The sequence below is a fragment of the Vanellus vanellus genome (genome assembly GCF_965231255.1).
Source record: "Vanellus vanellus genome assembly, chromosome: 4".
Taxonomy (NCBI): domain Eukaryota; kingdom Metazoa; phylum Chordata; class Aves; order Charadriiformes; family Charadriidae; genus Vanellus; species Vanellus vanellus.
In genome coordinates, this window is record NC_138909.1 from 39,102,581 (window position 1) to 39,127,217 (window position 24,637).

General features: G+C 40.6%; 1 protein-coding gene across 1 annotated transcript in view; it reads left to right on the forward strand.

The window, feature by feature from the left end:
• The window catches only part of RAPGEF2 (Rap guanine nucleotide exchange factor 2), a 196,162-nt gene that overhangs the window by 42,379 nt on the left and 129,146 nt on the right, over positions 1 to 24,637 (forward strand). Inside the window, exons 2-3 of the mRNA XM_082483049.1 lie at positions 17,136 to 17,206; positions 20,766 to 20,822. Of these exons, the coding sequence (XP_082339175.1) occupies positions 17,136 to 17,206; positions 20,766 to 20,822 (128 nt within the window). The remainder of the gene's footprint in view (positions 1 to 17,135; positions 17,207 to 20,765; positions 20,823 to 24,637) is intronic.

Consider the following 24,637-nt stretch of genomic DNA (forward strand, 5'->3'; position numbering starts at 1 on the left):
GTTTATTACCAGGACTTGTGCTTTCTTCTTCAGGTATGTCTCTGGATTGGTGTTGAACACAGTATTTGTTCCCCTTCCCCCTCCCTTGGGAATTCAAAATCACTCAGCAAAACCAAGACCTGTTGGCCTTACGTAAAGTCCCGTAGTTACCAAGTGAGACCATACTGATGCCACAAGGTACTCAACTATTGCCAAAGCTTAATAGGGAGAAATACCGAAGGATCTTTTATGCAACCTTATTGCTCAAAAAGTCCTTTATTCCGCTGCTTAAAATATAAAAGTGATGTAATTAATTCCCAAAGCACTTGATATTTTTGAAGTAACTCCAGAAAACTGTACTACATAGTACAGTATAAAGTTGACCAGTAGACTTTCTTACAGTAGTGCGAGCGTAGTGCTGTCCTGTGATCTCACTGCTGGGATCATTCCCCCAGATGCCAAAGCAGCACCCTGCCCAACACCCCCACCATCCCCAGGATATAGTTATAGATATGTTGTTGATCTTGAACTAACTGGACTTATCACCTGGTTCACTGAAGGGCAGATAGTCTTTGCACGTGCTTCAGTGGCCAGCTGTGCTCTCTAAGCACACTGTGTGTGACTGTAACCTTAACCTAGTAAACAGCTAACCTCTAATAGCCAACCTCTTGCTTCTTACTCAGCTTGTACCTCTCTAAGTTCACAGGGTGAGTTAATAATTTCAGAGAGTATGCGTTCTTGCATTCAGTCTTGAGTTCAGACTTTTTTCACTCGTTGGAGAGAAAATCAAGATACCCTTGGAAGGAAACTGCTCAGTAATTTAAGGTTATTTGGGTAGAAATCCGTGACTTCTTGATATAGTAAAATGAAAATATGCTGTTTCAATGCTTTAAAAAGAACAACAACCAAAACCACAAAACAAGGCATCTGTTTGTTCTCAACTTTTAAATTAATTCATAAGTCTTCCAAAAAAAAAAAAAAGGGGGGGGGTGGGGGGGAGCACAGTCAATGGCAGAAACATGCAGAACTGACCTCTGGGTGAGATGACTGTACAGAGCCAGCTACATCACGACTGTAACATTGGAGAATCTCCTCTGGCAAAACTTGCTGTGCAAACTGAGGAGCAACTGTCTCTGTCAGCGTGGGCTTTCATCTATACCGTACTCACCCTGGCAGAAGAGAGCACATAACACATGGTCTGCGTCACTACATAGCTTGCGATCCTAAAGCAATCTCTGGGAGGGTGCAAAAAGGCCTTCCCAGTTCTGCGGGGCAGAATTTCAATTCATCAGGGGGAGCCAAGGACACTGGTGAGTGCAGGTTTCCCCAAACTGCATGCTTTTTCAAGGCAGGTTTTGGGCCACTGTTAAGGTACTAAATGAAAGTGGGCAATTAGGATTTGGCCCAAATGGAGTGAAGGTATTATGTGAACTGCAGGTAGCTTAAACTTGCCGCTTGTGGCAGCGATCCACAGCCAAGTCTTGCTTTATTTCTAGTCGGTTCATGAGTACCAAGGAAAAGCAGTGCGGTCTTGGTGTTTCGCCCTCAAAGAAGGGAAGCCATGGGATCCCCTATTTGAGAACAGCTATACAGTTTATACAAAATTTTCAAGAAAATTATTGCATTGCTGATTATTTTCATAGACGCATCCAGCTGATGTACTTGTTCTAGAGCTCCTGGCTGCTTCCTGTACCTTCACAAGTGCCAAACAGCTTTAGCTAAAAGTACAGCTGGAACCTACGTAGAACTTTTACCAGATTTTGCAGGATTTGGCTGGCCATAAAATCGTGTGAGGCCTTGGAGCCACTGCTCCATTCATTCAGTCTTTTTCTGGTATCCAAGACTGCCAAGAGAGGTGACAATTTCTTTCCTCCCCTGGTAGTTTTTTAGGGCTGTTTGCCCTGTAGTAGCTGCTTTGAGATCTCTCATTCATTTTTATGCTGGCCATCGACCATGTGTCTGCATGTTATGGGTAAATGCTAGTATTAGTGAAAATATAAAAGGGAATGTAGCAGAAATGTAATGAACTAAAGTTCTTTGAATTAAGGATGAAGAAGCAGCAAATGGTAGACATATTTGCCAGTCTACAGCAATTGCGAGGTTCATGAAGGAGCAAAAACCCTCAGATCTTTATGAAAAAAAAGTGGAACTGGTGAAATGGGTTAATAACACGGGGAGGGCCAGAAGGCAGAGCAGCCAACGTGATAAGTTAGGAACTTCATTTGGCAGAAGTGCGTGGGTCCTGTATGTAGAAACAACGGCTTTATAACCTGAAACCACTGTAGTTTTATCACCTATTGCAGATGAAAATGTTACAGTCTGACTACTGTTTCTTGAACTAGACAGTTTGCCTGAGGCTACTAACCATTTGCAGATTAAATTGATAAAATCCGGCAGATGAGCCATCCTTTGATATATTGGACACTAAAAATAATAATGATGATCTGTGTTAAACGTAACCGAGGATGTTGTTTTAAAAGGAGAAAGTCCCAATCCTTACAGGCTTCCCTGTCTGTTGTTATCTGGGTTACACGTGCTGTGGTGATCTTTCAAAGAGAGGTCAGGTCCCGCTGGATGCTTTAGCTGAGACACATCACTTGGTGGAGGCAGCAAGCACGCTCAGAGGAAGGCTTGTGATGGTGCCAGGACCGTGCGAGTCACTCCTGAGCTATGTTTCTAGGCCTGGGGGCAGTGAGCAGGATGCAGACACCTTGGGTTTTCACAGAACCAGTTTCGATCCAGCTCTATTGCTCCTGAACCAATTCCCTGTGGGATCTACCTTCTGCACCTCACACTCCAGGGTGTCTGTGGCTTATTGCGCCAGCGGAGCAGCGCTGTCTAAATGTACGGAGGCTGTTGTGGGTATTGCCAGGCTCCTGACTTAATGAGCCCTTCCCATGGGGCTGGGGAGCAGAGATCAGAAACAGTAATTAGCATTACTGGTACCAGCAGAAGGCCAGTGGGAGGCCAAAGCTAATAACGAAGCTGCCTGGATCTCGGTTCCTCGTGCCGCACACCACAGGTGTGGTGTCCTCGTGCCTTGCCCTCCCAGCCCTCTGCAGCCCGAGAGCCGATTTACCTCAGTCACCGTGCCCGGCCTTTGTTAGGAGTCTTCTGCTTTTTAGTCACACTGTCGCTAATCATCCCTCTTCCTCTGTGCCCAAAAGCTCAGGAGTGCTGCTGAGCACAGGGCAGACGCAAGTCCCACATGGTGCTCCTGGAATAAGCCTCCTGGCTGCCGCCTGGCTCCTGCAGGAAGGAGACGGCAGTGCTTCTGCGTGGGTCTCCCCATTTCTTGTCAGCCAGCATCATCCGAGGCCACTGTATCTTCAGGAAATGTTGAAATAACGTTTGTCAGGCCTACGTTCTTGTGCCAGACTTGGGAAAAGGAGTGGAAAGGTGTTTGCGTCCATCTTGTGTTTTAGGACATTCAGGGCTGTGCAAGCAGGTAATTAATGTCGGTCGTATTTCTCAGTATGCATAGGAATGCTCGGATACTGACGTGGTGCTCAAACTTGTTGAGAGTTGGGTTTCTAATAGCATTGCAAGGCAATCGGCGGGGCAGGGGTGGGATCTCTCCCACCTCACACCTATTGTCCATGGGAGTGCTTTGGGGAGGGGTGCCACCTTTCACTGCCCTGCTTTGGCTGAGCTCTGCTTGGGCTGGCTCTTAGCGTTCAGAGTGAGTCATCAGACTCAGCAGTAAATTCAGGAGATAAGCAGTAATCTCTAACAAAGAATTTGCATACTTTTAATGTCCAGTTTTGGAGTTCAAGCACATGATTTTAAGCTGCTGTGAAGGTATGCATTCGGTGTTTAAGAACAAGTGTCGCTTGCTTATCAGCTGATAAGCAGTATCTTGCTTTGCAAAACAACCAGTAAGCTGTTCCATAACAAGACTTGGTTTAAAAGTTTGTAATTAATGATGCTTAAGATCTGGGCCAGAAGACTCTGTTATACAACCAAGGGGTATGCGTTCTATTGTGCACGAGGAATTCAGTGTTATATGTCTAACCCTTTTCTAACTTACACTAAGCAAAGCGTGTGACATATGGTACCACTCTGGAAAGACTATGGAGGTTGAAAAACCTGTTTCCCTTTAATATGGGTCCGATTAAGATTCTGAGAGATTGCCTGCTGCTGTCCTGTGGACGGGGTTTTCATGTGTCGGTGTGTTTGGTTTCTCCATCCCACAGCACTTGCTCTTGGTCCTTTGGCAGCTGCTTCACCCGCTGACTTGTAAATGTCTGTCTTTGTTGGGGCCGGTGCGGGGGAGAAACTAGTATAACAAATAGAGGGTCATTCTGGAACTTCAGTGAATAAATAAAAAAATCACTTGTGACGTGACAGCCAGATGTCTCATTAGCAGTTATTAGAAATTAAACTCCGGTTGGCAATTTGTAGAGCAGCTGTAAGCAGTCACCGCTATTGGGCTGCCCTGTGTTCTTAACCATGAAGGCCCTGGTCACAAAGAAATAGCGGGTGCTATCTCTGTGTCTTTACAGTTGTTGGTAAAGTTATTGAACAAAAAATACAGAGGCAGCCGAGTCAGGGAACAGAGTAAGCAGTGTATCAGATCTATTCACAACTTCCAACCTTTTCAAGATCGTGTGTGTGATAGAGTGTGTGAAAATCGTGTCTGTGTGACTATCTCTGTAACCCCTGGTACGCATGCAGTGTTTTAAGGCATAGAGTTGGAGATTTGACGAACAATATAGGTGGTAGTTGTTGGTGTTGAGCTGTGTGATGCATAGAAGTGGATTTAGATCTGATGGATCTCTTCAGCGGGTGTGATGAGATGAATGGGATTTCAAAATGCTGAGAAAGAGCCATCTAGAGCTGCTAATGGAGGATGTTAAAGAGAAGGGTGTTTTATGTTTCCAGATTCCCTCAGAGTATGTTTTAACAGTACAGTCAAACCAGTCTGAATGGCTTGTTCCCTCCAGAATGGATTTTTTTAGGGGCTGGCAGAGCATTCCAGTGAAGTTTCGCCGTCTGACTTCTCTCATATTCTTTAAGCTTCAGCACTGTTCCTGATATTTTTCCCTCGTGGGTGCAGTGCTGAGTAAGACTGAATCAAGGGAGTCGAGTCCTTCCCCGTAAAGGGCAGTGATCCGTTACATCGGCTGAAGCTGCTCCGTGTCACTTCATCTTAATAGGCAGAGGCAGAGCAGATGGGCTGAACCCCGCTCATCCGCCTGCTTTGCCGCCAAGCCAGGGTGGTCCCACGTGCCCTTCGTGCCGGGGCGGCCTCACGTGGGCTGGCTGCGGGGATGCATGTGACCTCTGCTCGTAGGACTTGGACCATTAAAGGGTCAGAGCATTAGCCCGAGTCAAAGAGGGAGGTGGCTTTGGCTCACAGAGGTGTCAGATGCTCTCCCAGTGCCTGAGAGAATGTGCAGCCCATTTGGCAACGGAAAGCTGTCAGTTTGGTTTTTCCATCTTGTTTTATGGTGGTACTTGGAGCTGCATTTAGGTTGCAGGGTGGTGACCTGAGAGGGGCCGTGCTTCGCCACAGCCCTACAGATGCTTGATGTCTATAGGTGTTTCCCCATTTGACTTGAAAATTTCTTAAGTGGTCAATGTTCTGCTTCTAAGAGTGCAAAAATCTGCTCAAGACAGATCAGAGCAGTGTGGAGTCTCCAGTAAGCTCATCTGAGATATGGTAATTGTTTCATCTCCAGGTGATATTTAAAAACTAAACAAAGAACCTGAGGTCCCTTTCAGAATCCTACTATTGCTTATAGGAAGGAAAAAAAAAACAAACCAAAACAAACCTCACCCAGAAGATAAAAATTTGGCGTTATTAAATGCAGCCTCTGTTTCAGGAAATACCTGAGCTAACAAATAAATCTAGGTTAGACAATACTTTGTGGAAAGTACTTTAGCATTTTTTTGTAATGTTCCCCTCATTTGCACAGCAGAGTAATCTGTGCTCTGGGAGGATGTGACCACTAGCAGCTTTTTTGGGTGAGGATTGATTTGACATGCAAATACGTACTTCAGTACGATCATTTGCCTGATAGTCTGGGAATAATTTTCATGTGACCTATGACTGATGCTTCAAGTAAGATTAATTTCTGTTGGAAGAAATGGTCTGAAATATGCTGCTGTAAATTCAGCTGGTCCAAAAAAAATAAATGAACGTGATTCTTTGCTATCTCATTTTAAAACATGAAATCAAATTATAAAGCTTTTGTTTAAAGTATAAGCTGAACTAAGAGGAGTTGTATGTTTGAATATGGGAAGAATTGTATCTGTCTAAATGAATCTTAATGCTTTGTTTAAATGCATGACTATAAAAGATATATATTGAGGTATAAACCTTTGAAATTAGCTGTGGTATAATCTTTTCTCCCCCTTCCTCATGCTTTTATTGTATCTGCTTTTTTTGATTCATAAATATAAAGAAACTGAGCAACACATTTTTCTCTTAAACAAAACCATCCAAACCAAAAAAGGAAAGGTGCAGTTTTAATTCAGCTAATACCTGCTGTTGCCTCCATGGTTGGAAAGACGAACTTTATTTTTGTTTTGTTTGTTTTGTGGTGGGGTGGTGGTTTTTTTTTTTTGCTTTGGTTGGTTGTAAGCCAGCAATATGAAATGCTTGTAGGCCAGCCAGAGAAAATAACTTGCTGTGTTTTCTGTTGATTATAGTACTACTGAGATATTTCTGTTGTGCGTTCTGGCAGAGTGCAGTTTCCAACGCGTGCTGGTTCTTTTGTTTCTGGATGTGAGTTGTCATGGTAATAAGCCAGCGAGCTGCAGCGTGGAGCTCCTCACCAGCTCAACCCTGGGTCGGTGGTGGCTGTTTGCAGCAAGTAATCTCTGGGAAGGGTGATCGGGGTCTCCTCCAGTATTGGGGGCTTCTAGAAAATCCCAGTTTATAAAGCGGAGGAGGCCCTGATGCTCTGGGAGATTCTGGAAATGAGCGTGTTGCAGGCTGGGTTGGGATTGAATTGTTCTTAGGAACTGATTTTTCTCAGCCACAGTGGGAGCTTTGTGTTTCTGAGTTGGTTTGGGGTTGGCTTTTTTTTTGCTCAGCAAGGGAGAAAATGTGACGAGCAGGGGGTGGAGCATGGTGGTGTTCAGCACTTGGGACAGTGCTGAGACCCTCCTGGTGGCTCGTGTCCGGGCTTCTCTGTCCCAATGAAGCAAGGAAACCGATTCCAAAGTCTTGTTTTAGCAAGGTAAAATGCTGGTATTCCTGAGAAGTTAGATGAAACGTAAGCCTTACAGCGTCAGGTGCAGACATATGATCACCGGTGATTGTGCAGAGGTGGCTTACCGGGTTACCCCTTCATCAGCCAGACGGCGTTGCTGCCTTAGCCTGTTACTAAATTCACAAAGCTTGTTTGCAAGAAAAAGCTTAAAATGTTCACACAAGCAGTTATTGCGGATCAGTTGACAAATGACAGCTCTTTGTGATTTGGAATACCTGCCCCATTTAGCAAATCTGGTACACTATGAAGATGAGTATACTACAAAGCGTACGTCGTTGGGATTTCATTAATGACTACAACCTTTTTAATGATGCATTTGAAGAAGGAATACTGTGTAGCTGTTGTTACCACTTGGCTATGATGTTGAAGTACTGTGACCTAGGCTTTGTAGAAATAAAGGTTTTTCAGAAAATAGATTGCTCTTGCCCACTACAAGGAAAATTGCGTCAAAAGTATCTGAGACTTGTTGTGTCTTAGTCTTGCTCTGGCAGCTCTTGGGGAACCCTCTAAGCACAGCTAACTGCTAACCCTATTTTTAGTAGGCAACCCTACCTGATATAATGTGGTCTCCTTTTCCTGGCCACCCTGGTTGCTCTTCCTGATGTCCTTCTCTAGGCTGAGGTCATTTAAAATGCTTCTGTCATTACAACTAGGTGCTAACTAGGAGATACTTTTTGGCTGTTTACTCCAGGATGCTTGTGTATCACTTCATTTTCCCTGTTTGGTTCTTTGTTCCTGATTATTTTTTTTTTTTAAACAATTTTGTTATTTAAAAGCTGCTTATCATTATAACCCTCTGTATTTGGCTAAACTTATATAAACCTCATCTCTGCTACAAGTAGTTGTTTAAAAGTAAGTCGCACTGTATTTAGTAGCTGATATATTTGTTAGTGCAAGATCGATTTTTCATTTGGTAGGATATTGCGTCTTATTCCATATAGCTAATGGAAAACATGGGACAAATAACAGACTGTCTCAAAACAATTTGAGACTCTCCTTAGCATTACCAAAAAAAAAAAAAAAAAAGGAAAGGAAAACCCCTTAGAAACTGGCATAACTCTGCAACAAAAGATGTGAATGTTTGTGCAATGAATGTGAAAATGGATAGAAGAGATTTAATGCAAGCTTCCAACTGTTGGCTATAAATATTGAAAAGGTGCGAAAAGGCAATTATATATATATTCTTAATGGTGAAAAACTTAAGTGCCTTTCATAGTTATGGACTCTGCAGTCAGTAGGAGAGATCCTTTGTAGTGAAACCATTTTGTTTGCATTTGGACATGCGACCAATGTTTGGATTTTTGACTACAGAACGTGGGCTTTTGTGTTAAGCGTTTAATTGTCTGACTTCTGAGAGTCTGGAAAGAAGAAAAGAAATGCATAGCACTACTCTGTAATTTCCTATGCTCATTAGTTTGTTCACTGATTTCTGCGAGATGGCAGGCTTTAATTTCCCATCTACCCTTTCTGCATTTATCCCTATCTTAGAGGATGATTATAATCATGAACGTCTTAATTTCTTTACTTTATTCTGCTAAAAGCTTTATGACCAGCAGGATATGTTGAATCAATTGTACTAATCTTGAGTGGGTGTTAAAAGTCTGTTAGTGTGGGTGGGTCGTTCAACCTTCCAACTCATTTTTATACATTTGAGCAGGTTCTGCTGGCAAGATTGAAAACCCAAACCTGTTTGTATTATTATATGTAAATCTGGGAGGCATTACATGGAAGTAGAGGTTTTTCACCCACTTCCCATTAGAAAAAAATAATCTAAAATGCAAAAATAAACATGTAGTGAAATTGTTTTTTGAGGGAAGCACTTTTAAAGAGAAAATAATTGACAAAATAAACAAAATGTATTTGAAAGACAAGAAGACTAATTTAAGTATCCCACTGAAACATCTTGTTTTTCCAAAACTATATTTTACTGGGATCCCATGGTGTTTCTCTAGCCTCTGACTTTTAGAGGCAGTAATGCAGCTGAAGCTTTGGATAAGCATATTTTAGTTCTCTATTGGGACAACTCCCAGTTAAGACGAACCAGGAAAATGCGATTTCTTTTTTTTCTTTGAGGTTTTGGAGTTGTTCCTGATTAGCTTCATGTGTGGGTACTTCAGTTCCAGATTAAAATTTGCTTGTTCCTCCTGTTTCTAATCCAGTTTAAAAATTCCACCTGTAACCCAGAACAAATGTTCCCACCCTCCCCACAGTGATGCGTAAGAAAAAAAAAAATAATGTGTTTTTTTGTGTGTCAACAAGTCTTAACAAGATCAATACAATTTCCATATTTCTTTTCCACTGCTGAGTTGAAGCAGAGGAAGAGAAGAGTTGGGTTGGCTTGATGGCCCGTAAACTGCCCTTCTGCTGAAGGCTGATTCCCAAGATTAGTCATGCCCAGTTGCTGTGGAGTCATGTTTTGTCATAAATTTCCTGAGGCAAACTCATACAGGTTGAAGATTGTAAAATTTTGAAGAACTTTAGTGGCTACTAACACATTTGGATGAAGTTCAGATAACTTCTTTGGCTCTCACAGACCTTTAAGTTCAAAAGGTGTTTTTAAATCAGAGTCACCTCTTTGGAGTGTGAGTAAGAAGGTGTTTGAAACCGAGGAGTTTCTAAAAACAAATTGTCTTGAAGAGCTGTGATCTTGAGGTAAGCCAAGCTATTGCCTGGAACAGGCAGTTTATGGAAAGGTAGACTAGGCTGGGGGGTGGCAAACTGGGGACAGCACAGCTACTCCACTACAATCAGTTGTCTTCTTACCCGTGTACCTGGCATCGCTCCACACCTGTCTCTAATACTACTTGTTCTTGCTTCCCACCCCTCCACTTTTTACATTTTTCCTGTGCCAAGCAAAAGAAAAGGAAGAAATGATAATGGCAATGTGGTGTGATGGATGGTGCTTATCAGAGCAACTCTGCTGAGCTGAGTCCCCTTGAGTCTGTGTCAGGAACGTTGAGTTTCCAGGCTTGCAGCTTGTGTGGGAGCTGATGGTGCTGCTCCTTGGGAAGGGGAGGGCTGTGTTGGGCTGGATGGTGGCCAGATAGGTCTGACTTGCTCTTGGCAGGAAAAAGGGAGTCCCACAGGAGTAGGGAAGGGCCAATAGGATCTGAAACTGCTATATGTGGGTGATGAACAGGATAGGAACTTCAACCCTGCTGTGACATCATTGGAAAGGGTAGTGTCATCTGATTCTGTAGGTTTTCTGTTTGAAGAATCAGACTTCAGTATTAAAAATGTCAAGTTTGGCTAAAAGAAATGCTAATTGATCGTTATGCAAACTGATAGACCAAGCTTTGCACCCTAGACTATGGCTAGAAATTGAATGTATTAAGAATTATCAGTCATCTTCTGTGTTCAGGAATGAATTTTTATTAGTCTTTGATAGCTTACTATTTTTTTTTATACTTTAAAATAGGCTGATAGTTAGAAATAGTTGTTTCAGATAAACTTACACAAGTAAATTACATAATTTCTAGTCATCCTTAAAATATAACCCATGGGGTTTCATTCACAAAAGTATCAATTTTGGCTATTTGACATATGTCATTTCACTAAATATTTCATTTATATCTGTGTAGCTGCCAGTTCAGCATTGAGTCAATAAATTGTTTCCTATAACTTTGGCTTCAGGCTTTTTTTTAAGCCATGGATTTCTATGTGCACTAGTAAGAATGGCTTGCAGAAAAATGCTGTGGTAGCTTACAGTGCAGCTTAAAAGAAGAATTTATCTTAAATTGTAGTGCAATAGGTTGGACTCTGTCAGGCTTCCCTGTGTGGCTCCCTCCCCTTCTCCCTCCCAGCCGTCTATGAAGGTGGTGACATAAGAAAAAGAATGTAAAAAATTTGTAGTACATGACAAATACTTCATTTTAATCTCTTCAACAAATTAGTCTTGGTCTGGCTCGCTGATAAGTGCATACATACCTGGGCATGCTCCTGCACAGCAGCTCTGAGTATGTTTTGGGTTTTTTTCCCACTGCTGGGAAGCTGGAGGTGAAGATGAATACTTCATGTGTGCGTGGTGAAGATTTTGGTATCGGTAATACTGGAATTTTTTTTTTTTTTTTGTCACGGTGTAAGTTGGTTTTTGTGGTTTTGCTGCTGTCTTCTGGCAGCTTAATAGTTGCAAGATGTGAGGTCACCCTTAGGTTAAGGTCTTGTCTTTGGAGATAGGTTTGGCTGCGATAAGTGATGTAGCTGTCCCCCCTCCTGCCTGCCCTGCCGTTCCTTCAGAGGTTGCTGACTCCGAAGGCAGTAACTTGTGTCATCTCCTGGGCTGCTGTTGGTGAGAGCCTGGCACGTTCGTGTGAACCAGATGGGAACAAACCTACTCAGGAGCAGACACTTCTGTTCTGTGGACATGGAAATTTCTGTTTAAGCCAGATGGGACTGATGTTGCTGTAGTTGGGTCTGTTTCTTTTGGCGATGTTGGCACTGCTTTGGCCTCAGTGGGCCAGTTCAGGCAGGCAGGTACTAAATCAGTGCTAGAGGGGAAAAAAGAAAACATAAGTGCTTGGTATAGCTGAGTGACTGAGTCAAATGACTTCAGGGTGCTGGATCCGAGAAGAAAAGGGAAAAAGACAGGATCCTCCAGCTACAAGGAAAGAGACGCAGCACTTCAGCAGCCTGGGTTTGGATTGTGGCTTCATTGCTCACTAGGAAGAAAAACTCGTCATCGCTGCTCTTGTTAGCATAGCATGATTTGGGGGGAAAAAAACATTAAAATGCTTGAAGAGAAAAGGGAGGTTCCACTTCATGCTAAAATAACTGTTTAGTCAGCCATGTAGAAACGACAGATGCCTCCCTTCCTGCCACCGGTTTCATGGTCTATTTGAACCCACCGAAGACTTTGAGGTCCCACCTTCTCCCCGCCGTGACCCCGACACTGGACCCCGTGGGTCTCATGCAGCCAAGAAGAGAGGCGGGTGCTTGTCCTGGGGCCAGGGAGGTGGCGGGAGCGCAGCGGGGAGGGGACCGAGTGGGACATCCCGTTTTCACAACAGTGAAACCCGGGCTTGGGGTGAGGTCTGGAGCTGCTGGGTGTGATGGGGAGTGGGTGCGCCCACCCACCGCCCCCCTCCCCTCTCCCCTCCCCTCCCCTCTCCTCTCCTCCCAGCCGGGTGTACCGGGGTTTGCTGAATGTGAGCTAAAGATGGGTTATTTTAACAAAGATCAGCCTTTCGAAAACTGTTGTACACTCAGCAGGCAGATCTTTTTCAGCCTCAGGTGAACATCAGGTGCTTTGAAGAGGTCTGTCCTTTTGGAATTAGCTTGTATTTTATTTCTACCCTTTGAGTTAAAATAAACCAAACTATTATAAGATGAAAGCTTCTCTCTGCTTGTTTGCCACTTCACAGAAATGAGTGAATTTCTCACTAAGACAACAATGAATTTCTCAGCTCAGCATTTTGCTTTTTAACTGTGGCAAGGACGAATAGCTGAGTTGGGCCTGTAGTTTCACACCTTAATGCAAACTGGGACTGAAACCTAGGATTTTTAGAGAGGTTTAACTATATTCTGGTCCAAGGTAGTGAATTTTCATGTGTCTGTCACTTTACCAACGTAAAAAAATTCTTCATTAAGGTGGTATGAATTTGGGGCCAACATTCTGGTTTGTGTAACCGGCATTGCCGAATACATTTGAGGCACAAATGAAATGGATAGAAATGTCTGGACGTAAACATCTATATGCAGATTTTAATTGGAATGGAGAGCAGAGAGGTAAGGTTGCAGACCAATGTGTTTCTACAGATCTAATTGAAGTTGAGTGGTGTTAAAACTTGAGTCTCCCCGTTTTGTTTTGAAGTACAGTCAGAACTTTAAACTGAACCAGCTGACACCACAGAAACAAATGAAGAAATAACGCTGAATGAAACAAATTTCGGGCTGCTCCACACGCAGCAACACAAGCATACGACTTTGGCTGCAGTACAAATTTCAGTGTAGATTAGATTTCAGTCTTTTAGCTTTCATTTAAATAAAAACATGCCTTAAAAACTACGCTAATTTGTGCTTTGCATTTAATTTTTGGTTTTAGACTTTCCATTGAGATGTTTTTTCAAGCTGTTGCCACACTCTTTGTGTAGAACTTGATTCTTGTAGCAAGATCAGCTGCGTCTTCGTATAGCTTTTGCTATTATTTTTTTCTTTTCAATTCTGCTTGCTGGATAGGACTAGAAAGCAGAAAGTTGGTGGTTCCTCTGTGCTTTTGTATAAGTAGTCTGTCCTGTAGCAGAATAGTTAACCAGTTGTAGTAGTGATGATTAACTTTGCTTCTCTTGACTTTTATAAACTGTTACAGAAAATGAAGGGAGAAAGTGTGTAAAGAATGACTTTTGCTGAAGTTTTGATGGCTCAGTCTGCCACCTTGTGGTAATTTGAGTATATGTATTGTAAAAACCACAACCAGAAAAGCATCTGACTGCTGCTGTCACCTGCATGCTTTTATATATCCCGGGGATTAGTTAGAGGCAGCTTTCAAGGACGCTGCGAGCTGGCAGAAATGTTTGTGTAAGTCACAGTGGGGTTGTATTAAGCTGCTGCTTTAAAGTTTTGCTCAACTAGCTGACATAAATTGCATAGGCAGGCTATGTCCTTCTTGAAAAACAAAGTTCTTTTCCTGAGAATTTTAAAATTTTAGCTTTTTGGGAAGTGCCTAGAATATCAAAATGAAAAACTTCAATAGCTTACATGCCTGAGTTTATGTACGTGTGTTATTTTTGTGAAACGGCTTTTATTAAACCATCGTTTCAAGCATTTGGAATCTGTTTAGGATTTTACAACACTTGGCACAAATCTTCCTGAAGGACTCTTGCATTCCCTTAATTCACTTTAATTAAGAAGTTGAAACAGCTACTTGTGTTCGATAATGAGTATGTTTGCTAAATACGCAAACCATAGTTTTTCCTGAGATAAATGGAAAAGTGAGGTGACCTAATGACAATAACTTGATATTCTGATTTTAATTTTCCAAATTGCTTTCCTACTCTTTAATGCTGCAGACTGACTGGAAGTGTGCAGTGCTGACAATATATGAAAATATATTCAGCTCTATTTGATGCTACTGGAGTTTTCTGTACCTTGCACTATTATGAAGAATTTAATAGGAAAGAATGATGCTGGTTATTTGTTACTTAAATCTCAATGCCAAGCTTTTGGTGCTAGAGGGAGCTGTTTCCTGCTAGACACCCTCTGGAAAGGTGCAGCTTAAAGAACCGGCTGCAGCACGCTTTTGGAAACAGTTGTCTGATTTAGTGCCAGTGCACATCAGCTGCAATGTTTTAAAGACCATTTGCTTTGATAGGACCCCACTGCCTGGAGTACCGGTCTGTTTTCTTGCCGCTTCTTTTGCAAAACAAAAGAAACACCTTAATTCTCTCTGTGATGAGAAGTCTTCAACTTTATCTTCCCTGTGATGCTGCAGCTAGCAGCCATGATGGAAGCACAAGTGAAGATTTGTTTAGAGTTCGTTTTTTTTTTTTTTTTTTTTTTTTTTTTTTTCTTCCCACTGCCCTTTTTTAGAGCTCCAGGTGCAGATTTGAGAGGCAAGGAGCTCTGCCATCCACAGTTACTGATGTGGGTACCTATGGGATCTTGTATTTGTAAATATTTGACAACTATGCTTATATTTTGAAGAGGGGTTATTTATTTTTTTAAAAAAGTGCTCCCTAAACTTCCCTTGTCTGTTGCTTGTGAAACTGGTCAGAATGATTCCCTTCAGAGATTAAACACATCCCCCCTGCTTTGAGTCACTTTGGCTGCATTTCTCTGTGAGCACAACCTGTGTTCTTTACTGCTTTGTGCATCTGCAAGGTTGGTCACTTGGTTTGGGTCACCTGACAGTTTTGGAAACCAAATGTCCATGGATCTCTTTTACAACATGCTGCCACTTCTAGGTCTGTGGATCCCTGTAAGCCAGCACCCTTAGTGGTTCTTTATTCATCTGTGAATCCTTCACTGCGCATAAAATCTGTGCCACTCGAGAGAAGCCTCGGTGCAAGCTGGTGGCAGAGAGTTATTCTCCTCCTGTTCCATGTCTGCTTGTTGTTAGACAGACTTGCTGAAAATGAATTTACGGTAGCACCTTCTGGCCAGGCTCTCTTCCATGTAATCCACTGCTGTGGGCATCTAATCCTCAGTGGTCCACCCCCAGCTTCCCACGGCGGCTAGTGGCTCGTGCCGCACGTCCGGATGAGTGGCAGCGGTGCCACTGGGACTACTGTCAGGCTTGCATCTTACCCTGCCGCTGGCACAGGGCTGCCGGGAGCCTCTGCTCACCCCCAGCCTGTCTGGCAAGTGAGCAGGTCACTGACTGCGGCAGACATGTCCTTTCACTCGCATGTATTAGTATATTAAAAAAAAAAAAAAAGAGGTAAAGAGGCAAGCGACTACTGTATTTTCTCTTCAAAGTCTTCTATGTGCAAGGTCCCTCCATCCCAAACCACGCATAATTACTTGTGTCCTTGCTGTGTCCTCTGCTCCTCACAGGAGGACCAAAGCCTCTAGAGGGCAAGGGAACAGAAGGAGCAGAATAGAAGTGAAATTGCAGCCTTTTGGCTTGTGCGTTTATTCCGCTTTTTCAAACTGAATGTTTGCTCTTTTCAGTGTGAGAAAAAGACATTATTTTTAATACTGAATGAAAGACATCTATTTAGTCTTAACCATTAAGTGTAACTCCTGGTGTCTTTTCTGATCTGTACCGTGGTTTAAACAAGTACAGTAACCTTTCTACACTCTAAGTATTTAACTATATTTTATTTCTATTTTTCTTACTTAAAGTTCTCTGTATGACTTCTGTCCTAATGTCTTTGCCCAAATGTCACATCTAGCATTCTTTTATTGTGTTGAAAATTGAAGTATTGCTGTACTTCATGGTCAATTTTAATAAAACAAATATTTCCTAGTGACCAAATCTTTCATAAATGTGTAGCTTTGATATAGTCCATTATTTGACAGCATCTTCTTACAGTAAGTTATGAGAGGGGTATCGGTGTTAGGTTATTCTCAATTTTGTCAGCCTCAGCTAGTGGTTGTGAGCCACTGCTCTGCTTTTCAGTGAATTATGGATAATATATTGTCTCTTAACGAGCACGTTTAAAAAACATGGATGATGAAACAGCGTCAAATCCATGAGCCAAAGTTAAATCACCCTAGCAGGTGTGGGCTGCACTGAAGTTCTCTTACATGTTGTCATGATTTAATTATAACACTAACAAAGCCTCTAGACTGACATCAGTGTTTCCATAGTTGCATCTTAGGAAGTTTTAGCCTTGGATGTTGTTTTCATATCTTTATTAATGTTGTTTTATGAGCTGGATATTGGAGGTCCACAATGGTTGAATGTAACACTTTGCCATGTAACTGGGATTGTTTTTATGACTTTTTTTTTAATTATCTAGTGCCAATAATTTTTTGTTCATGCCAACTTGTTTCTTGTTTAAGCTTGTGCTTTACCTTCCATTTGAAAAGGATACAATTTTATAAATATTTATGTACAACAGGGTATTTTGTTAGACTGTTTTGTGGTTTTTTTCTTTTCCCCTGAACATGAAAAGACCAATTTCCATGAGCTTACTTTACGAAATAAATGAAGGGGTTTGGGTACGTTGGCAGTGGTAAGCAGCACAGTGGTAGTTGCAAAGTATCTCACTGGAATTCTTGACCAGGCTTGTTTCCGGGACGTGAGTAATGACGGCAAGAACAGAAAAGTTTCTGTTTGAATTTTCCGACGTGGACATATTGTCATTCTCCCCCATGTCAGGTTCCGAAGTATAATCAACGGTGTTCCTGCAACTTGCCTCTAACCTTTTGTAAATGTGTTGTTTCAAGTAGTGCCACTGCCCCTATTAGGAGAGCTCTGGATGCAAAACCAGTATTTTAACAGCTTGTACCAAATTGAGAATCCTAACAGTGTTTTCCTTATGTTTTTAGGATTTGGAGATTGTGTATTCCTATTTACATGGAATGGAAGCCTTATCTAATCTGAGAGAGCATCAGCTAAGGTACGATACTTTACGATACTTCATCATTAAAAACACTAACAAAGCAAAGGAACAGTGGGTTTGGTAACTACACGCTACACTTGTGTACCCTACCTCAAACTGAAAAGCTGGCTGTAACCGCATCTGTGTTTTCCCTTTATTGTCCTAACACTTTCTCCTTGTATGTGAGCATACGTGTATCGCTATTTGTTCCATCTGATTTCTATTATGAATGTGTTTGTTTTCTTTTCAAACTTTTGGATAGAAGTGAATACTTTACTTATGGATTACAAGTTCCAGTCCTGAACAAAAGTCCATATTTAGTTGAAATCATTTATGTAATATAATAATCATAAGAGCAGAGTCTGTTACTCAGCTTCTGTTTCAGTTTGTGCTTGCTTTTGTGTGGAAGTTTGAGACAAAGTACGCATCCCATGCAAACAATACTTAGCAAAAAAATTACTAATAAATGTCACCCACATTTTTTAATTAAAATGCTTCATGAAGCAAATAAATTTGAGTAAAAACTTCCAGATGAACTTTCTATTTTTTCGTAAAGACTTGTATTTGGTTTTTAAGTAATTGTTTCGCTTGTCTTCACATAAACATCTTGCAGCAGAGGTTTCTAAGGGTGTTTGGGCGTTGGTGTGGGGCTGGCAGGTATGGAAGAAGGCCAGCACATCTTCTGGTATGCTCTACAGGGAGAGAGGGTGAATTACTGTTATTTTGCATCCTGAGGTTTGCCAACATTTGCCACATCTGAAGATGCTGAAGCAACTACTTTGTCTTGATTAATGCTGCTGTAGTTTCTAATTTCTGGCCTCTTGCTTTGTGGCACTGTCAGAGTCCACATTCCCAAGCCAACATTCTGTAATTTGGAGAAAATAAAAGGCGGGGTTTTCTTTCTCCCGGAGTGCTCAAGACACATTTTGCAATGTGAATGTTCACTTCAAAGGTGTCTGTAATTACTTCTGCTTTGGAAGGAGGCCACGGTCACATTCAGTTAAAGTATTTTGTGTTATGCTATTATATGCAAGACTTTTAGCACATCAAGTTTTGCATAGCTGGAGTGGAACTGCTGTTAACTTATTTACAAAGATCAAAGTGTGCACATATGGTTGCGTGGTATGTTGATGTGTGCTTCTTGGCTTCCTGTGCAGAATGAGGTTCTCGCTGAGGAATGTGTGGAACTCGCTCTCCCAGCACAGTGAATTCCTAGAAGAGAGCTTCTGTTTACAGTACCATACATGGAAAAGGCTGGGCTGCCAGCAGATGTGGGGCAGAAAGCTTTTATGGTATCCTTTAGGATACAACATTTCTTGTGGCGGTGGGATGCCACAAAAACCTCTGAGATGCATTAAAAACTAGTGTATTAAATATAGTCTCTAGTAGTGAATAACTTACCTTATGGGTTGCTGATGATCTCATCTTGAATTTATTACATTTGTTTAGGAAGCAGACAAAGATCACATTTAAGCAAATTTTAGACACCGGTATTGACCAGAACTAATTCAATTTTTCAAATATTTGAGGAAGCAATCTCGTTTGTACTACTTGGTTACTGTAATTTCTAACTGTTCCAATTTAACGCAGGAATTTAAACGCTTGGCTACCTTCTGTAAGAGGCATTTTCTTCCCTATTACTGTCCTAATAACGGGACCAAAACGCTGTAAAACTCGGACAGTGCCAGGGGTGAACTTGCGTGACTTTATCAAGAATGTACTTCCTTGGTCCCCAATTCAGAGGGGAACAAAACTTGCTTGTTAAAGTGATTCTCCTTCCTATAACTCCGGCTCTTAGATGGCCCGTTGCCCAGCACCGTTTCAGACCAGTAGGGCACAGACTCCTTCAGCAGTATTTTCATTTTTAAATCTGACTGCTAGCAATGACTTTTCTTCTGGTATCTTCTCACCGGTAACCTCGCATTCGCTCCCCTCTCAAAACAGAGGATCAGAGAGAGAAGATGAGGACCTAGGAGGTAGAAGCAGACAGCAGCTTTTTGGTGTTTGTAAAGGATTTTGGCGAGACCAAATTTTATGGCGGGGAGCAGTTTCTGAAAAAGAGAAGGTTTTGTGAGTCAAAATGTTTTTTGCTGTGTCAGGAAGCAAGAAGAGTTTTCATTAGTTGAAATTGATATACGATACATAATAATTATATACAGTGCAGACATTGCCTATAAGGAAAGTTCTCAAAGATGGTCCAAAGAGTACATGTAAAATACTTGGGTGGGGGAAAGGCTGTGGTAGTAAAACTTGCGTATTTTTTTTAATTATTTTTTTTTAAGTAAACAGAATGAAGATCTCAGTTTTCTATTAACAATTTATGAACAATCAGCCTGCCACTTCTGGACAGAGAAAGCGTTATTTCTTAGTGGGCTGAATTAATAAGTAAAATCCTGAAAGAGACGAGTGCTAAGATAACTTTTGTAGCAGCCTGTTGGCTATTGAAATGAATGACCTAGGAAATGATGGGAAATAAGAAGCCTTTTAAATGTCACATCAAACCCAGACCAACTCTTCCAGGCCTCAGATCAACTTTTTTTGAGACTTTTTGCCTGAGCAGAAATTCTTGAGCACTTTTGTCTGCTTAGGTTATCACTGCAGGCAGCTGGTCATTGGCGCGCTGAGGTTCTGATGATTGATCTTGCGAGGAATGAGAATTTCTTTCCCAAATTTAAATATAGTTCCTCATTTGAATGTTCACATGAGCCTCTTAGGCAAATCTCTGTCTGTCAAATAGTCTTGGTGTTTTCAGCCTGATTTGGAGCCGTAGAAAGTCCAAGGGAGGCGGTGGGATTTGTTTCCTTACCACCCCCCAGTAATTTACAGGGTCCGTTTCCTTAAGACAACAGACAGAAATGACATGTTGATTTTTTTACACCAAGTTAACATTGCATTTCCTAATCTGTGGTAAGTTCTATTATAGTTGCTCTCTGTTATGCCACATTTGTCAGGCAGACAGTGAATGCAAAAGTGCTTTAATCCTTCCCTCTAGACAGATGATTTTCCTGCAGGAAATTCTCTCCACTTTGAGCCCTCTGGGATTTCAGCATTAACATCTCATGGTAATTTTTAAGTTGCTGAATTTTAACAAAATAAGAAGCATCGATTTACCGTGCAACATAATTTCTTGTTTTATCTATTGGGCCTGACTTGAAAAAGGGAGCAGTTTTTATATCATGGTATCTCTGATTAGTGTTACATATGATACGTTTCCATCCATTTCTAAAATTCTGAATTGTTTCCTTGTAAAGCAACTTACTTTTATCAGATCACTTCATAAAATGAGATCAGTATCATTTTACCCATTTTATAGATTTTTTTTTTTTTTTTTTTTTTAATGGGAGCAATTACATCTAGTGTCCTAAATCAAATCTGATCTTGGATGAACTAATAACGTTAATGCTTAGATTTAACAATTTGTTCTCTTAAATTAAAAATCAGTTTAGCTTTAAATTGATGGTTAGTTTCTGCAAGTGCTGGAGGCAAACGTGGAAATGCTGACTAACTTTTGAAAGTGAAATCTTTGTGACACTGATAGGAATCATAATTAAAAATTACTTCTTTCCTTCTCTTTCAGACTGATGTGTGAAACCGTTAGATATGAAAGGCATGAAGCAAATGAAGTTCTGTACTAGTAAGTATTTCTGCTTCCTTTCGTATGGTGTTCAAAGAGCTAATTCATTTTCAAGTGTGTTAAGGACAGTGTTTAATGCCAACTCCCTTGCCCAGCGCACAGTCTGTAAACATAAATAAGCCACTTCGTTTTCATCATCAGTGGAGGCATTTGCTGGTGCCAGGGAGGGAGCTAACAGTGACTCTTGCTTGGTGATGTGAGTTGTATTAATTTTTGTAACCAGTGAGATTATATAGAATTAGGGGACGTGGGATATCTTCTCATTAGAATAAATTGTCATTTAAACTGACTTCAATTTTGTCAAAGTAGTAGCGGCCAGCTCTTCGTGCCAGAGGTGCCAAATCGACACATCTAACATGGCTTATAATTAGCAGGGATGTGATCTAATGTCAGCTCGGATTTACAGTAGAGATCTGAGGATTGCAATTGCCTCATCAGTTATGTACGGGAAATGCACAAGGTCAAAATCTATAGGTGGATAGATAATTTTAATTAGACCAGTATAGTCTTTATTCATTTTACAGACTAATTTGCTGGTAACCATTGTGCGGGTGATTTGTCCTTTTCTAGGCAGTTGGTTTGTGCCTATTCTGTGTACTAGAGTTTTTGTTTAGACCCAATATCTTGGCCTACCCTAACTGTTGGTTTAAATCTGAATTATAGGCTGCTAGTTATGCATATACTCAGGCACGCAAAAGTTACCAGGAAATATGTGCCTGAGAAAATGCAATGCACAAACAGAAAATTGTGGAATCTGGGTTAACTTGAAGTGCTTTTTGCCATTCTTTTGCACTGATTTCCTTTGTCACTCCTTTCATGTGACTTCATCTTCACTTTGGTTGTTTGCCTGTCATTCCTATTTACTTGCTTCTTGACATTTTTTTCCCCCCATGATTTATTCAGTAGATTTAATGGGCAGTTTCTGGATATAGATGCTGATGCAAATCATGCTTACTCTACCATTTCACATCTCTGATTTAATGATTTAATTTAACTTTCAAGCTAAACCTGAAAGTTAACACTGAATATTTTTTTTTTTTAAATAAAAAAAAATCAGTATTTTGAAGCCAGAAATATATGTTCTGTTACTCTGAATTGTAGCTTTACATTTTATCTTAATGAACAATTTGAGATCTACTTGGTAAGAAAATCCCATGGAACCTCCAGTCTAATTTCAATATTCTAGTTTTAGGATAATAAACTTGGAGGAATCCTTTTTTGGTTCACAGATTCAGCATATGTATTGAAGATGTATTCTAAAAACCAGAATTCATATTTTACAATATACATGTTTGGAAAAATTCTTTGAGTATTACAGGAGAGAAGCAATGTGATAGCCAGCGTAGAATCAATCTACTCAGTTATGAGCTATAAGAAATGAGCTTGGAGCATACAACCTGGTCACTTTTTATTGAACGTGCTAGAATTGATCACTTGAAGCTTTTACTTTGTTCACGAAGGCTAAGGTTTGAAAAAAGCATTACATTTGAACTCTAAGGTGCAACTTTTTTTTTTTTTTTCCCCCTGGTGATGGTATGACTTGCACTGAAATCTGAAATTGGGTGCTAATCTTCGGTGTTCATTAGAAAAATCTATTAAAATAGCTGCAACTGTTGGAGCTGTTAATTGACCTCTGCGTGTGACCTCCCTGAGGCACAACTTAATGTCTCAATGCGGATAAGCTAAATCTTTATCCCTAAATACTAACATGAAAACTAATACAGTTGCTCTGTTTAACTGATCAATTTTTTTTTCATTGTGACAATTTGGTTCATATCTGCATTGTCAGCTGTACTTGTAGAAAGGTAAATTTCTACTGCGTATAGGCAGTGCTGAAAATAATTATCTGCATCCAATAAAAGCAGTAATTTTTTATCTTCCATTTAAAAAAAATGTTAATTTTCATAGTATCTCTATAGATTTTTGTTTTATGACCAAAGGGATAAAATGGAACACGTTGTATAAAACTGGCTCATCTCATCTACGTTTACTTTACTATCAGCGGGTGTACACAGTAGTGACAAATTCTCAAACCCTACGGCCATATCGCTGTTTAAATGGAAACTGGGTTATTAAAAGTGGCAGTTCAGCTCGAGTTATTCTTCATTTGCCAGTCATCCTACTCTTTTCATTTGATGGGAGGTTAGTGATAAAAGGGCTTAAAACCTTCAAGGCAAAATTTCAGAATTGAGGTTTACTTGACACACATACCTGACTTATTATTTTTTTTTACCTGCTAACTTTTTCAAATCTACTTAAAGATCCCATTTTAAAAGTATTTAGTTTGGTCACTTGATATTTTGTCATTAGTTCAAAGAAAAAAAAAAAACAGTACTTTTTTCACATCTGCATAATAGTCATTCATGATGTTTAGAACAGAAAGTTTCTAATTAATGTTTTCTTTGGAAACTTCTTTTGAAAGTTTTAGCAGATTTGTAGAGGGTCTGTATACCTCTTGACAGCTGAACAAAATTTTTCAGATTAAAATTTAAATGTTTGCTGTGATGGCAGAGGAATCTTTGGCAATACATGTTTTGCTTACAAACAAATGAATGTCTCTAATAAAAGAACTACCTCTTTTTTTTTTTTATTTTTTCCTCCTTCAGTAGTCATACAGGGGCTGCATGTGGTTTTAAGCTGTGCTCTTTGATATTTCTGCCTGTATGCATCGGTGGCGTTTGGCTTATTCTTTCTGTAAGGAAGTCTTGTATGTCTTTGAGGTTCCCTTATTTTCTTCCGTAAAGATATTGTAACGGCAGAAGATACTTTAAGTTTTGATGATCTGCTGCCCAAAGTCACTCAGTAATAAACCTCATGTGTTTCGGAATTGCCGTGCTGGAACACAAAGTATTTTTGTGGTCACGTTATCTTTGGTTTCTGTGCAATTGGACCTGGAACTAACTCTAGCTGCTGCTTATAATGTTTTTTTAAAATACAAAGAAAAACCCAACCCAGGTTATTGTAAAGGGTGTTTTAGTTTCTTAGAGAACCAAAGCCTGATAGAATATATATGCGCTCCGACCTCCCCCGCGTCCCTTCTGAGAAGATTGCACGACATACACTTTGGATTTAAGCTCTTATCAGTAACAAATTTCTCTGTAGCAATTTAGTAGTATGCTAGTGGTTTTGATTGTGTTGCTTCTTAGAAAAGGACAGGTGTTTAAAGAAGAGTAGTTATCTCTTGGGCATCTTGAACTAAATTTTAGAGTGTTAATGTCTATGGTTGGAAAAAGCTCTTGTCTAATGTCAACGTGTTTGTGTGCTTTTACGTCATTCTGTCGCGCAGCCTTCTGTGCTGTAATGAAAGCCAGTCTTTTCAGAGGACTATTGTGAAACAAAAGTAGCAGGCATACCCATAAACTGGAGATTGGAGAGAAAAAAATGTTACATGTAAATCCAGAGTTATTACTACAGAGAATGTCCACAGCTGAAATGACAAATAGCAATCTGTAAGTTTCTAAATTACTGACTGTGATAAGCAGGGTGTGTAATCAATAGCTGTATTTGTACAATTATGTTTTGTCTTGCCTTTTTTCTCATTCCCCACTTGTCATACAATCTGGGATGAAAACCATCCGCTTGTGTTGAGACTGTAGTGCTTATATACTAGAGATGAGATGCAGAGAAGGCTACAAAAATGATAAAGATATGTAATTTCAGCTGGGTGTGTTTTTTTTGATATTTCCATGTTTAGAACCAAATTCTCAGGTCTGGTAGCTGTAATATCACCATCCACTCTTAGCCAAGTCTTCTGAGTTAAATCAGTGTGGCAAATCACAAGACCCAAAATACTGGTTTTGTGCTAGCCGTGCTTG